The 16,823-nt window shown below is 41.1% G+C and overlaps 1 protein-coding gene across 5 annotated transcripts in view; it reads left to right on the top strand.

The window, feature by feature from the left end:
* The first annotated feature begins 261 nt into the window (after positions 1-261).
* Positions 262-16,823, top strand: part of ARHGAP17 (Rho GTPase activating protein 17) — a 65,625-nt gene continuing 49,063 nt past the window's right edge. For 3 of the 5 annotated variants that reach the window (XM_044981018.1, XM_044981017.1, XR_006572602.1), the window contains exon 1: positions 262-420. In XM_044981018.1, the coding sequence (XP_044836953.1) occupies positions 368-420 (53 nt within the window). In that variant the 5' untranslated portion in view covers positions 262-367. The remainder of the gene's footprint in view (positions 421-16,823) is intronic. The other 2 variants (XM_044981019.1, XM_044981016.1) reach the window with 1 other exon arrangement.

Raw genomic sequence — 16,823 nt, 5'->3', positions numbered from 1 at the left:
CGCTACCCTAGGCGGGGCTCAGGCGGCCCCAGGTCGAAGGGGCACAAAATGGCTCCCCGGTCATCGCGTGACGCAACATCCGGGCCTCAGGGCACAGGGCCACCGCCCCGCTAGGTGACCCCCATCCGGGTCTCTCCGCCCGCTCCCTTGCTCAGGGCCCGGATGTTGTCCACCAGGCAGGCGACGGGGTCACATGACGCCGGCGCCCACGTGACTCGCTCCTCACGGGGGAGGCGGAGCCGGAAGTGGCGGTGGCTTCCGGTGGGGGAGCGGCGCTCGGTGTTAGAGCTGCCGCGGGGAGCAGGGACGAGGCCGGGTCTGGCCGCAGCAGCGTTTCCCGGGAGGCGCAGAGGCAGGAGCCGCCGCCATGAAGAAGCAGTTCAACCGCATGAGGCTGCTGGCCAACCAGACCGTGGGCAGGTAGGAGCCCGGGAGCCCCCCTCGCCCCGCCCGGGGCCGGGAGCCGGTCCCGGGAGATGCCCCGAGCCCGGGCGGCCGGAGCTCGGTCTGGGGGGGCCGGGCCCCGCCCCCTCCCCTTTGCGGGAGGCGGGGCGGCTCGTCCCTCCTTCGAGGTTCCAGTAACGTTGCCCTGGGCCCTCGCTCGCCCCGCGGCGGCAGTGACTCGCCGGCTGTGCCGGAGGCTGGGGGGTGGTGAGGGGTCCCGGACCTGGCCAACATGTGAGCCCCGCGTTACCTGCTCTGCTGCTCCCAGGCCGATCGGCTCCCCGCTACTTTCAGAGCCCTGGTGCCTGCCAGCCCCTGGCCGCCCCCGGCTCTCTTGGCGGGGGGTGGGGGCTCTGCATGGCCGACTGGGTGAAAGACTTTGTCTCTAGGGTGTTTTGTGAGGTGGACTTGATTTGGAGAAGCATCCTTAGGTGGCTGTGTCTCCGTACAGCTTGGGGCACGCTGCCCTTAGTAGGTAGCACCACTCGGAATTTGGTCTGGTACAATGTAGGGGAGATGAACAAGGCCAGACACAGATCCTCAACATCTTGAGTACACTGTGACCTCACCGGTTCCAGCAGTTCTAGTACACAAACTATCACACTACTTAAATAGTAACTTAAGAAACTTAATTTCTTCTGGACCCCAGGCGAACTTGATGATCTGTTGTTCCACACAAATATACTGTTATCCTCCTTTATCGATACTGAAAGTGACTTTGGAAATGCTGCTTCATGAAATTGGGAGTGTAGAAATTCTATTTTTTTATGCTACTCTTTATCATATTGTCGAGGACTTTTTGCTCTTTTCACATATATGTTATCACCTCAGTGATTTATGAGATTGGCTAACATAAATATAAAACAGAAAGTAGAAAAAATGTGCACTGGGTCCTGTGTTTCCTAGATGTGATTAAATGTTGCCATCTCAGCAGTGCAACGAGTTTAAAGCTAGCTTGTGTAAAATGTTGCTTCTCAGTTGTATTTTGGCCTATCAGTATATTGTTTCAATAGTATAATTTGACATGTATGAACACAGAAAGCAAAAACTTTAATCTATTGGAGGTATGTTATACTGATGCAAAAAAAAAAAGTAAGGACATTTTTTTACCACCTGGATTGGCTGTAAATGTGGCAGTACGGTTCTTTGATTTATAAGTTGAGCTACGCAAAGTTCCTACGAAACTATTTGCATTCTACACTTCCTTTTCAATTTTTGTTTAACTCTTTCACTTTCATTTCCTTAATTTTTTGGTAAATTTTGTTTATACTTACACTCTTCTTAATTCTATTTGATATTTTTCAAGAAAGCTCAGACTGCACAAATAAGGGTCAGTCTTAATTGGCAGAGAAGTTAGACCTCTGCAGTAACCAAAGTGTAAGTTTCCCTAGGCATAAATGCCACTAATTTTAGTTTTTTGGTTTGTTTTATTGGCTCAGACCTTTTGGAAGGTCTTTGGCCTAGTTTCACATACCTAAGTTATGGAAAGTCATCTGTACATACTGAAATGTGATTTAGTGTTCTTTTAAGATAGATTTGTATCTTTTAGAGTAACTTATTTCTTGTTTGTGTTCTGCTTTTTCTAGCTAAAAGTTGGCCTGGAACAAGGCTCAACTTCTGTCTCAGCTTTAAGTACCCTGTAAAGGATATGTGCTTTCTCTTCAGGATGCACTTCTACTTAAAACAAATAAGAAATGTCAACTAATGATGGCTTGAGGGGGATACAGTGTTAGCTGGTTCTTTATTTGTGATTATAAAATGGAGATATTTCAAACCTCTTCCATTCTCACTTCCCTGCCCCACATCTTCATTTCACTTCTCATCTTAAGATATTAGCTTTTTCAGGTAGGATCATAGTGTTGGTACAGTTTGTAGAACAATGGCCCTGATCTTAAATGGGGCTTCTTGGAGCTATTGTAATATATATATATGGAACTACTTAGAGCCAACAAATGCCATATACAACTTCTCACTTTAGAAAATATGTATGGAAAGAGTGCATGAAATCTCGTTAACTATATGTAGCAATCTGTACGGGAGTAGAGGTTTCAGCCTTGAAGGTGATCTTTGGCTATTGCAGTTGAAAAATGTTTTTATTGCTAGAGTCCAGTGGAAGCTGCAGCTATCAAAGTTGTTTCATTACTGGTATTCTCAGGGTGTGGTAACCATATAAGCATGATTATAAGTCACATTCCTCTGCCAGGTAGCCTGTTGCTGTGTTAATAGTCTGTGCCTGGAATAGTGGAGTCACTGGCTTCATTAAAATATAAACAAATGTACAGAATAACTTTTCTCATAGAGGAAAAAGTTGAAAATGACATGAAAGTTATGGAAAATTAACATGTCATGAGGTCCAAAGTTAAAGGGAATTATCAAGATATTTCTTCACTTTTCGTTCTGTTTACCATAATTCCTTGTACGCTTTAAATGGAAACTTTTCCTTATCAGCTTTTTGCTCACTCATACTGACTTTTCCTATTGTAGGTTTCTCATGAGTGCAGGGCTGCAGGCATGGACTCTTTCCAAAAAGAATTAAACCACTTGCTTTTCAAATAGCATAAAGAATTAAATGGAAGTGAGGACATTAGGGAAGAAAAAAGTACTTCACGCTTCGGACAGTGCAACTTGATCATTGGCCATAGTGGTTATACCTTTAGCCAGGGATTATGAGGGCAGACTGAGTCAACTACAGTTCCAGCTTTAGTTTAGATCTGAGCAATAGTCTTGGGGTTCTTAGTTAGCATTGGTATGCCTGCCAACTATAAACATGCATGTTTTGCTGACTTATCAGTTTAGGGAGTTGCAAAGCACTGATCAGGGAAAATAAATGTTGTTTACTGAAAACTCATGGTTATTCCTTTTTTAAATCCATATTAAATGGAATGATTGAAAAATCACCAAGAAAACATCTGCTTATTTCTGCAGAATGTGTGTGGTGATATCATTAGAGAGAGAGAGAGACCTATCTCATAGAACCAGAAGGGACTGTGAAAGGTCATCGAGTCCAGCCCCCTGCCTTCACTAGCAGGACCAAGTACTGATTTTTGCCCCAGATCCCTAAGTGGCCCCCTCAAGGATTGAACTCACAACCCTGGGTTTGGCAGGCCAATGCTCAAACCACTGAGCTATCCCTCCCCCTTGCTTCCATTAGGTGGAAGCAAGAACTGACTTTTTTTACTATGATGTTTGACATTCTTTAATAATAGACATCACCTTTGTACTTCATTCAGAAAATGTCTGTTAGTCTATAAGGTGCCGTAGGACGCTTGCTTTTTACAGATCTAGACTAAGACGGCCACCCCTCTGATACAATACAGAACATGTTGAAGTGGAAATACTCTCCCCCCCTCCCCCAACCACAGGAGAATGCCTATGAGCTCCTCTGGCTTGGCTTTCCTTTAGTGCATCTTAGATATCCTGCTGGGCTGCTTCTTGGATGGGGGGAGGGGGGAAGGGAGAAGGTGTGGTGGTATCTCCCAAGCCCATCCACTTCTGGCTTCAAAATGAGTGGTTGTGGAAATCTTCATAGTATAACATTTGCTTTTTTTGTGTGCTTTGATAAGCTGTTAATTAAGTTAATGCTGATATTTAAACTGTTTTGGATTTGAATGGAAGCTCTTTAAAATGAATGGAGCAATTCACACCTTAAAGCTATTGTTTCAGGCTCTTTGCGAACTCTGGAAAAATGTGACTCAAGTGTATCTCCACAAACATAACTTATGAGATGAGAAAAATTGAGGCTTGACTATGTGCACCACCGCACTACACCTTAGGAAACACCGTTTTAAAGACTTACTTAAAATGTTAAGATTTTCCTCAAGCCATCATTTAAAGGGAACCACTGTATGACACCCTAACAGAAAAGGTGATCATGTGAAAAGACAACAAAAGGCAGATGTTCCCACACTCTCTTAAAAATAACATCTGGTGGTTGTATGTACAACTTCCCCTTACCTTACATAGCAACTGAGTGTCATCCATTTTTCAGCAGAATCAACTGTCGTAAGAAAAATGTCTACTTTTAGCTGACTAGTGCTAAAGATGGCCTTTTCTTCAAAGATAACTTGGGATCCACACAATTAACCTTTCCGGGGTATGAAAGGCCTTTCCTGCAGTCAGTATGGTGGTATGTATTCCTTACCTAAAACTACCATATCTCTTTCTGATGGAAATGCATTTGTTCTCTTATCTACAACTTTGTCTCCCTGCTGGAGCTCTGATAGTGCTACTTCAGCTGCAGGCATCCTCTGTGCTAGGAAATAGCTTCTGGTGCTGCAGCAGAATGGTCCCTTGAAACATTAACTAGGTCAAAGTAAATTATAACTATGAGAATACAGTGGGAAGTCAAGGGGGATTAGTTTCTGCTTCTTGGGTCAAACATAGGATGGGTAAAACAAGAGCACAGAAGAAGCAACTTACTGGAGCAATGAAAGTAGCAACAGGGAAAGACTATTAGAGTAGAGAAGTGACACGCCTAGGAAGTATGCCTGTAAATATATTGAAAGAGGGATGTGGAATTACAAAAGCCCTGAAGGAGCTGAGAGAAAATAATTGAGGAGGGGAGAGTTAAGTGGAGCAGAATACCAAAATCACTAATTTGCCTGGTTTTAGATGTTCTGCAGAAATTATCCTTCAGACGTCACTGGAGGATGGTGTTAGGTTCCCTCACTTCATTTTGGTAGTCTAACAACCACTCCTAACTCTTGTGGAATGCTTTATTTTTCAGTGTTTTTAACTGATGGCTTGCTGCAGGTAATGCAGCCCTGGAAACGAGTAACTCTGCATGAGATGGACAGAACTTGAAGAGCCATGATTAGTTTGTAAAACAAAATATCAAGTTACTGCATTTTAAAATAACTGAGGAAAGGGGCAAAGGTGGGGAACTGCTCTAAGGGCTTGGCTACACTTGCAAGTTACAGCACAGTAAAGGAGCCCCGGGGCACACTAGCTCACTCCCCGTCCACACTGGCAAGGCACGTAGAGCGTTCTGACTCTGCGGCTAGAGCGCTGCTGGTACTCCACCCCAGTGAGTGGAACAACGTTTGCTGCGTCCCCGCTGGAGCGCCGGGGCGTCAGTGTGGATGAGGTGTTGCATTACTGCACTCTGATCAGCCTCTGGAAAGGTCCCATAATCCCCTTAAGTCAAGTGACCACTCTTCTCATTGTTTTGAACTCATTGTAGGAATGCGGATATGCCGTTTGAAAGCTCTGTTTCTGACAGCCTGCTGTTTATCTGCTGCTTACAAGACAGCATGCTGACATGCTCTCAGCCCCCCCAAAAACCCACTCTCCCCCCCCACATACACACTCCACCCCATCCCATCCCCCCATTTGAAAAGCATGTTGCAGTCACTTGCATTCTGGGATAGCTGTCCATAATGCACCGCTCCCACTGCCACTGCAAGGGCTGCAAATGTGGCCACACCAGTGCGCTTGAAGCAGGCAGTGTGGACAGACTGCAGCGCTTTCCCTACTGCGCTCTTCGAAGGCAGGTTTAACTCAAAGCGTTCTACATCTGCAAGTGTAGCCATGCCCTAAGTGAAAAGGTGTTAGTAAAACTTATGCTAACATGCTGCTCAGGAAAGAGACATAGAAATAGCCATACTGGATGGTATCAGTGGTCTCCCCTCTAATGTCATTATCTGATAGTGGACAATACCAGCTACTTCAGAGGAAGTTGCAAGTAACTCCTTACTTGACAATTATAATAAAATAACCTGCCATTACAGGAAGTAACACCTTAGCCCTCGTCAGAGGAGGATGTTTTATGCTTTGAAGCAAGTGTTACATCCCTTCTAAAAATTTTAATCTTCATTAGCATTACTCTGGATGTTCTTGTTACCATATCAATGCCCATTCTGTTTTTGAATCCTACTCAGTTCTTGGCCTTCCTATAGTGGCAATGAGTTTCACAGGCTAACTGCATCATTAAAAATTTCCCGTGTTTTTAAAACTTGATAGTTTTACTAGAATGTTGAATGTGTAATAGCTTTAGCTTTTCAGTCTCTTACTTGGATTCCATGTTAATATAAAAATTGAACATCAGTCTGAGCCAGCTGGCTACAGTTTGTCTCCCTGTGCTAATCTTTCTAGTAATAAGCTGAGAATGTAGTCTAGTGTCCATGATCTGGAATGCATTGAGAGTTGGCATGCTAAAACACTGAGGAATTTGTGTGTTTTTGCTCTGAGGATTTAAATCGGGAATTGTAGATGGGAATACTCCTGGCTAATGCCTAACTCCTTGTTTTTACATATACCCACCAATTTGGTTTCTTATTGTAGTTGATTAAAATAATCCTCTAAAGAAACTGAATTACAATTTAATATCACATCTAGACTGATTTATATCTTATTCATTTAATTGCCTTTGTTTACCAGGACATCGTTGTGTGGCAGTGTCCTCAGTGTTGCTACAGTTAAGGGTGAAATGGCAATACAAGATGTGCAAGAAGTAGTAAAGTTGAAGACTTTTATCATGTTACAATAATCAACTAAAGTTAACACTTTCTCTTTAATCTGAAGCCTCAACTCCAGGACCTTGAAGCTGTTTCCAAGAGACATTTTGCTTAGGTTGGCATTTTGGCCATAGCTCAGAGGGGAATTGGATGTGTGTTTTTCATGTGGTTAGTTGCATACTGTCTGCGAGTCACAGCTGACAGTATATCATTATAGAATTTTTCAACTTCTTTTAGAATTAATAATTTACAGAAGTCCTTACCTCATAGTTTCATTTTTGCCAATTCAGGTATTTGCAGAGCTTTCAGATAGTTGTATGGCTTGATTTATTTTGTTTACACTATCTTATGAGATTATGTATTAGCTTTTAATTGGTGGTATCATCATATATGAAACTGAGATTTTCTGTTATGGAATTTGCATATTAAATTATTGCCCATCTTTCTGTTATCCTGGCATTTACTTTGGTTTGGATACCAGATTGGCCTCAGTCTTCGAGATAAGTGGTTTCTATATTCTGCATGTCCTACAATGACAAATGCATGCTCTTAGTTTCACTTCTATTTAGCTGAATAGGCAATCATGATTTAATTTTAAGTAAAATGCAGAAAATTCTGTAAACTCCAAATACTCTGCTATATTCTCTCTCAAGAGTTTCAAGAGACAATGAAATAGTGACTAAGATTGTTTGTTTGTTTGCCCTCGACTCCCCGTGATCAGACATTGATTCTGCCAGGTGGAATCTGAAGTGAAGTTAGAAGTAACTGTAAAGGTTCTCTTGCTTCAGTGTTAAAATACTAATTCTCTTTGTGTCCAGAACCAATAGACTCTCTGACCAGGGTTTGAAGTATGGTAGTGCCTAAAGAAAAAATGAGGTTTGGGGTAGTTGTCAGAATTTGGTTTTATAGTTGTAATTATCTCAACAAATTATATTCTGAAAGTAAAGTCAGTATGAAGGTTTGTTCAAGTGATATGAATACAAATGTGCACTTGACCTACACTCATCTGAAAAATGATTTCATAAGGGTGTTTTCAAGGATGTGCTGTTTAGTTTGAGAAACAGGTTTGCGGTTATTAAAACTATTAGACTTCATGTCTAATGAATGTTACTCATCACTGTGGTTTCTTTCCTGATTCCAGAGACCGATCTGTATCACTACTGTTCCCAGTAATTCTCTTGGTGTTTTTAGGATGCATTTACCATCAAATTCAAACTGGGAGGTGTCAGGATCAGACCAGTTTTCCTGGAAAATGATCTTATCAGATGTAAATCTTAAACTTAACGTTGACAGGTACATGTGTTTCTTGGCATTGGCAGAGATATTATCTAGTATTAAATAATGGTCTTGGTCTCTTAGAATACAGACTGCAAATCTGAATAACTTGCCTTCCAGATTTCACCACAAACCACCTGCCTTATAGGAGATGGGACAACAGTTACTGCAGCTGCATCCCACTTAGTTCTCCTCTTAGTGCAAGCTCTCCTATACAAGTGGAGTGTGTTTCAGTATCCTGCACCCGTGACATCAGTCTGACTCAACAGAAGTGTTTTAATGTATCTTTTAATAGCTCACACCCAGGACAAAAATGATTATGCTAAGCCAGGGGTCGGCAACCTTTCAGAAGTGCTGTGCCAAGTCTTCCTTTATTCACTCTAATTTAAGGTTTCGTGTGCCAATAATAAATTTTAACCTTTTTAGAAGGTCTCTTTCTATAAGTCTATAATATATAACCAAACTATTGTTGTATGTAAAGTAAATAAGGTTTCAGAATGTTTAAGAAGCTTCATTTAAAATTAAATTAAAATGTAGAGTTCCCCGGACCAGTGGCCAGGACCCAGGCAGTGTGAGTGCCACTGAAAATCAGCTCGCGTGCCGCCTTCTGCACCCATGCCATAGGTTATCTACCCCTGTGCTAAGCAATAGTTAGTAGTTCTCCAAGCCATTTGACAGTCAAGATACAAGGTGGAATCAGGAATATGTTGTCATTTTATTGATCTAAATTGGCATTTAGTGTTACTCTTAAATATTGCTTGTTACAAAGTACTTGTCAGTAAATCCTGACTAAATCAGTTTTCATCCATAATGATACACAGTTCTGTTAAACAGTTAATTTCCAGTATTAAATAGCATTCAGAAACTGGATACTCAGGCTACCACTCACTAGTAGCCTGAACACATTTAGGAGTGTATTTTTCCTCTTAATGATTTTTTAACATACATATCAATGCTTACTATTCACCTTAATACTGCTTTTATTTATTCAGTATTATGTACTTTGTTTGAAGGAGACAGATAAGAGCATTAATCTTTCATTGGTATTTTACACTATTTTGAAAACTAAGACTATGTCTACACTGGCAATTGAATGACAAAACTTTTGTCTTTCAGAGGTGTTACCCCCCTTCCCCGAAAAGACACAAGTTTTGTCGCGACCAGTGCCAGTGTGAACAGCGTGTTGTCGGCAGGACCGCTCTCCTTCCAACAATACAAATGCCGCTCATTGGGGGTGGAAGTTTTTTTGTTGGCAGGAGAGCCAACAAACAGCGGCTACACTGCCTGACTTTTAGCAGCACAGCTGTAGTGACATAGCTGTGTCGCTAAAAGCTGTGTAGTGTAAACAAACCCTTCTTCAGTGAAAGAGCATGCACCTGTGATGATGGTGCTGGTTCTAGAATGCCTGTTCATGGGCCTACATTTTGGAAGTCTGGTCCTTCATTCTGTTATATGTAAAACCTAGTGGTGTCCTCCTTGGACCACCCTTTTGCTACTCTGATTTGTATAGTATGAAACTGCGGATTAGGATGCAGGCTCATTTTGTGAATGGAAAAATTTGTCTTGCAATTAGTCTACATTGAGCATTCCATTAGCTGATGGCCCAGTGGAGAAATCTGTTTGCACAGGACTCAAAGCTGACATAGGGGATCCTGGGACAGGTATCACAAACGTGCACAAAAACCCACTCACTGATAACCAAACTTTCTGGTTGTGTTGAGAAAAGCTCTTTATATTAGAGCTGTGTACTTCTGCAAGAATAATCTGTTCTGGTTTTAGCCCATAAAGTTCACTTAGCTGCTTTTTTAAACCTGCGTACTTTTCATCCATGTTCAGTCTCAGCCCATATGGCAACATAAGAGAGCATTTTCTCAAGCACAGGTATTATGAATACCAGTATCACAAATACTGGGTTAAAAATGTGTGTGTGTATGTATGTGTGTGTATATATATATATATATATACTTTAACTTGTGTATATATTCCATGCTGTCTCCAATTGGAGCTCAGGTGCTGCTCAGAGAATGAAGTTAGACCTCTGTTGTGTAAAAGATGGTTTAGGAGAGCTGTCTGAAATCCTGAAGATCTCATTTTCCTTAAGACACTCTTGAGTCCATTCATATGATTGCCAAACTCTAGATCTATGCAAATTCTGTTTAATGCTAACATGAATCACTAAATTGACAAGTGGCTATTGAGTGACATCAGATGCTCATTGCCTCTAAATCACTCTTCTGCTAGTAGCAAAGGGAATTAATAGAATGTGTTTTCTACATGGCAGTGTGGAACACTGTTACTGTCAGTGTCCAAGGAACAACAAGCATTATTGCCTGAAACAATGATGTATGTTGTACTTAGGCTATGCCTACATTGTGTAGCTTACAGCAGCACAGCCGTGCCACTAAAGCCTTGCCACTGTAAGGCATGCGGTGTAGCTGCTCTTTGTTCACAGGAGAGAGCTCTCCTGACAACTCAATAAAACTGCCCAAAGTGCTGTCCACACCAGCACTTTTTGTCAGTAAAACTTTTCAGTCAGGGGTGTATGGTTTTTTTTTCACACTCCTGACAAAAGTTTTACCAACGAAAGTGCAGTGTAAACATAGCCTTAATATGAAACTTTAGTTACCTGTGCTAGTTTTGAAGGATATTAGTCAACCTCTTAAGATGTATATCTGTGTAGGAAGTCTGAATCTGCTACTTGTGTAAGCAAATAGAACAGCTCATGAATACCTGATATCAGATTATCCTTTCAGTCTGTCCTCTCAACACCAAACCAGAGTGGAATAAGTTTCTTCATATCTGCAAAACTACTTATTTTCAGAGGCAAAGGGGGGTGGTGGTGGTGAGGTAATATTTGGTTAGAGAGTAATATTTGGTGAGGTAATATTTGGTTTCAAGCTTACACAGAGCTCTTCAGGTCTGGGAAATGTACTATGTCACACCTACATACAAGGTGGAACAGAGTGTTTAGCATAAGTAAACACATTTCAAGGGACCCTTCAAGCTGAAATGGCCGGTTAACACCTCTCCCACTTTGTCCCTCTAATATCCTGGTTCCAACACAGCTTCAACAATACTGCATACACTTATTTTCAGGACCATTTGAGTGCACTGAAGCAATATAATACATGTGCTATTAAAATGCATTTATAAGCAATAGAAACCCTAAATTATTCATGTTGGGGAAATGTGTATCCATTATGTGATTTCAGTTTGGATCTACTTCTTGCGGTAAGACCTTCTGCTTATCTAACATACTTCATCTTCTACAATTTAGCAATTCCTTGCATTAAAGTAACAATGAATAAGATGCTATGGGGAATTTCCTCTAAAAAGGATTAAATTTGGAGACTATATCAAATATGAAATAGACTGACTTCGAGGCCAGAAGGGACCATAATGACAGTCTACTTTGATCTCCTGCACATTGCAGGCCACAGAACTTTGCCTGCCCGCCCTTCCCTGTAGACCCATATCCTTTGGCTAAGTTACTGAAGTTCTCAAATTGTGATTTAAAGACTTCGAGTTACAGAGGGAATTTACTCCTGTTTTTAAAGGTAGATATCAATTCAGCCTTAACTGTAGATCTGCTAGGGAGCCTAGGTAATTCTTCCGAATAGGAACAGCAGAGAGAATTTTAAGGCTTTGTCTACTCTAGAGAGCTTACAGTGGCACAGCTGTAAGATCTCTTGTGTAGCTGCTCTGTGCAGACGGGAGAGAGCTCTCCTGTCGAGGAGCGGCTATAACTATGTTGGCAGGGGAAGCTCTCCCGCCAACATAGTGCTATACATGCTACCACTTATGCTGGTGTAACTGTTGCTTGGAGGGATGAAATATTCATACCCTGAAGTGACACAAGTTTTGCCAACGTACGTGATTGTGTGGACATCCTAAGACTGTCTGGCGAAGTACCTCTGGCTTGCCCTGTCATTCTGTTAATGATGCTTCTTGGTTAACAGTTCTTCAGGAGAGAAAGCACTATATGCCAAACTCTCTTTTGACAATCCGCGAGAGAACGTGTTGAGACACTGATAAAAGAATAGCTTTTGTGAGAATAATAACCTAATATTAATGATAGTAAATCTGAGTGATTGTCTCTGCACAGCTGTAGCTTTTTCATCTGCCATTCAAATATGCATTTCTTCTGGAACGTCCCAAAGGATCTGCTTCATACATGACTCTTCTAGTGCTAAAGAGGGTTAGTCACTGTTTAACGAGAAGAAAAAAAAGTGTAGGGCTTGGCTGCACTTAAAGCACTGGGGCGATGCTGGGGCACCACTGAGAGAGGGTGGCAGGAAGGAAGCCTTTACCTAGTAGGCCTGAGAGAGGGGCCTGACTAAGAAGGTTGGCAAGGAAGAGCTTGAAGTGTAATAGGAAGTAGTCCTGGCAAAAGAGAGGTAAGGTTGGTGAGGACCCAGACAGTAACTGCTCACTGTAAGGCCCTTGACTGGAACCCAGACTAGAAGGCAGGCCTGGGTTCCTGTACCCTCCACTGCAGAGTCTTATTGCTTGAGGCAGTGAATGGGAAGACTGCCTGATTCACTGCAGGAATGACACAGGGCAGGGGGCATGAGGAATGCCTGACACTGCTTGTGCAGAGAGACTTTCCTTGAAGGGGAAATTAGTGTGACCTGGCCAGAGTGGCGAGTCCCTGAAGCAGCTATACTGCTCTGCTGTGAGGTTGGAGGAGAGCTGCAATGGTGGAAGGGAGGAAAGGGGACAGGGAACCAGGCAAAGCTAACCTCCAGAAGGGGATGCCATGTAGCAGTGAGTAGAGTGCAACCATTACAAGTATCTACATGCATCCCTCTTATTGTCTACCTTCTGTATGTGAAGTTTTGGACTAATGGGTTCATTTTCCTCAACTGTGTGTTGGTGGTGTTTTTTTGTTTTTTGTTTTTTTACCAGAGCAGACCTGGCCTCTGTTGTTGTTTTAGTTCCCTCAATAGCTGGCAGAAAATGCCATTCATAATTTTACATGTCCTCAATATTCAGTGTCAAGTCTTTACTATTTCCCTTCACTTGACAATATTTTTTTTCTCCAGTAAAAAATTTTCTGTCTCTTATAGTGGAATGTTTAAAATGTGCTTGTCAAAAAGTGATGGTGATAAATTGTTGTTTTGCAGACTTTCTACAACTGACAATCCATTATTGGGTAGACGCTGTGTAAGGTATTTAGTTCTCTGATACAAGCTATGAGAAATGTTGCCTGCTCAGTATAGATGTCTTTCAATAACTATTGAACAAAATCATTGTTCTGTTTTTTTTTGTTTACCCACTTTGTAATTTTAAGGTTGCCTTTATGCTTGTTCAGCACCCTGAGTGCTTTTGGGAGTGCTTTATAAATTTATTAATATGAACACTTGAAATTTGAGAAGCAGGTGCAATTCTTGTATTAATGCTTTAGGATGCTGAAAAGGCTAAATTTTGGCATGGAGGGTATAAGCCTTCATTTGTCAATGTTACAGGGACTTCATATCAGAATGCCTGACTGGCCAAAGCCTTTCAGCCAACAGAGTCATTCTTTATCTACTGCTCTAGTTTTTGAAGATTCTAGGGTAACTTCAATCTATTTTATAAAGCCTGGTCTACACTAGAAGATTAGGTCAGTTTCACTGTTGGTCAGGATGTGAAAAATCCACACCCCTGAGTGGCAGCATTAAGCTGACCTCGGTTCCCTTATAGACCATGCCAGGTCTACAGAAGAATTCTGTGGTTTCTGAGCTAAAAATTTTTAATACCAGCTCATACTCACAGAATCTTAAAATAGGAATGATTTTAATCTGCTGAAATAGCTATTCAGAGAGAAAGTTCTAAGAAGCTGTTTCTACATAATAGATTAATGCAGTTCACTTGAGATTGACTAAAGCCACCTGTTTTTGTTAGGTACTTGAATTGTTTTTAAGTGTATTACTGATGGTGTGGACATACGAACCATACTCTGAACACGGGAATTTTTGTGGTAATAAGCTATTTGACGGATTAATAAATTAAGCCTGTTTATGGTACATGTTTCATAACTTGCCTGTGCTCAGAGACCTGTAATAAAGACTGTTTGTAGGACACTTTAAAGTTGAATATAACTTCTGGAAACAAGGTTTCGTAATTGGTTAAAATCAGTGACTCTCTTTCATATTGCAGTAGAATCTAGGTACCCCATTTAGGATTTGGGGCCACATTCTCTTAAGTACTATGTAACTATAGCTATATGGCACGTAACATAGTGGAGTCTTGATCTCTGAGGCCTCTAGGACAGGGGTTCTCAAACAGGAGGTCAGGACCCCTCAGGGGGTCGCAAGGTTATTACATGGGGGGATCGTGAGCTGTCAACCTCCACCCCAAACTCAGCTTTGCCTCCAGCATTTATAATGGTGTTAAATATACAAAAAAGTGTTTGGTTTATAAGGGGGATGCACTCAGAGGCTTGCTGTGTGAAAGGGGTCACCAGTACAAAAGTTTGAGAACCCCTGCTCTAGGAATTACTCTAGTCTAATACAAATTCATATAGTAAGCCACAGTAGATCGATTATACTGTATTATAATGAAGTTGTGCAAAACTTGTGGTGATGGTTTACTAACTGGTTTCAATAAATCATTCCACACTGCCTCTGGCTCATTGTCTTAAGGCGTGCTTGATAGCTGGTTGTTTGTTTCATTGCTATAGTTACCAAGACTTCTCTGGAAGCAAGGTCACACTTGACATTTACTAATATTACCATGTTTAAACCATCACTTATTTGTGTCTGCACTAAGACCAGGGAGATTTTCAAATGTCCGTTTGTGACACTGTTTTATAGGGTGAATTATTTTCACTAATGACTTGGGTAAAATAGCCATTAAGTATTTGTTTTTAAGGCTTACGTTACCTTCTCAAACTTATGAAACATTCCTTTCTCTAAAAAAAGCACATCATAGTGCATCTTATACTTTTACAATCCCACAGGAAATGTAGCCCTTTTTAAATAACCCAGCTGGGTGAGGCCACAACTTCTCCACTTAAGTGAGATGGAGGCTTTTTTCCTTTGCATGAATTGTTTTCTTATTAAGTCAATTACCTCACAGAGTGACAAGAACAGTTTTTGGATTGACTGATTCACTGTGTTGCACAAAGCAGCAGTAGAACTACAAAAATAAAGTAATGCACTGTCACTAATTCCATTTTGGAAGCAGTCAGTGACCTTTACAGAAGGGCAGAAAATGTTCTTTTGCTCAGAGGTTGCAAGTTGTTTCATCCACCAAAAATCACTTGGCTCAGACTTTTGTGTAAATATGGTGTTCAGATGTATCTAACACTTCTGAGGGGACCAATGACATTTTTTCTAAAATAGACACTTTTAAATAAAAAGCAAGACTTAAAGTTAACTACTGTTTGAGTGTCCAATAAGCAGAGAAGGGGTAGTTCACCGCTAAAACCTGCTTCCTGCCTATGTGAATATTGCTAGCATATGCCACTCAAGCTAGCACAGGTATAAACTAGAAACATTACATGTGGTTTGTAAACCACCTTAACATACTTCTAAAATGTACTAAAAAATCAAACTTGGTTTTAGATGGTACCAGACCACTAACACTTTAAACATATGTGATGTGAAGGGCAGTCATTGTTTTCATGATTTGATCAAGGGAAATACAAACTATGGTATGTCTGTCTGCAGATGACCTCTTCAGCAAGATATGAGCATGTAAAATTGACACAGCTAATGGTACAGTTCTTATTTTGTAAAATCGGCCCATTATATTGGAAAGTATAAATCCCTTGGATGGGTGCAGACCACCTCATTACTCTTACATCACTCCATCTATGATATCTGTTGCTCCATTTAAAGTCAGAAACAGCTGTGTTGAAGGAATATAGCTTCATACCTCTGCTTGGATTATAACCCAAGCAAATATTTTGAAGTTTGATGAATTAATACCTCAAAACATCCTGTAGCGGTGGAATAATTCTAAGGTTTTTTCCCCTATTTAAATTGTTCTAAAGTAATCCTGTTATTACTGTTTTCTCTTCATCTGAAGTATGTAAAACTGAGACCGTGGAAGAAGCTTCTTTAATTTTTGCTTTGAACAGAAATAGGAATGAGGCACTATGTTACTGGGATCACATTTCTAACTAGCTGGTTTAAGTCTACCCATAAACTGACCTGGCATACAGAACCAGTGGTCTTAATGCAGTTTCTTTATGTGAAAAGAACACTGTGGAACAGAAGTCTGATGTATTTTTAAATCTAATGCTCTGCACTGTAACAGCCAACTTCTAAACATGCTAAAATATCAGAACAAAAGCTATAGTATGTGGCTAGTAACACCAAATTAGCCTTTAATCAGAGCTCCATAATTCATTCTCAGATGCTTAGTAATAAAGAGTTAATTTCCAGCTTCATGCTTGAATAGCAAAAACATCATACTGTGCATGACACATACCAGGATGGTAATAGCATAACTCTGCATGTTATACACATTAACATGGGTTCTGTATACGCTGTAGCTAAGTAACATAAAAACAGACTTGAGTGTCCAGTGACTCAAAACACAGTACTCAGATGAGCAGTCTCAAATGAAGGTTTGTTATTGGAGAGGAGAGTCCAGCCCAGGTGGGGACCTGTTTAAGAGTTATTAGGAAAACTTCTGTGCCCAATTTTTAATTCTTAC

This window comes from Mauremys mutica, chromosome 11, assembly GCF_020497125.1.
Source record: "Mauremys mutica isolate MM-2020 ecotype Southern chromosome 11, ASM2049712v1, whole genome shotgun sequence".
NCBI classification, from domain to species: Eukaryota; Metazoa; Chordata; order Testudines; family Geoemydidae; genus Mauremys; species Mauremys mutica.
Note: the sequence above shows the minus strand (reverse complement) of the source record. Positions and strands in the feature narration are given on the sequence as shown.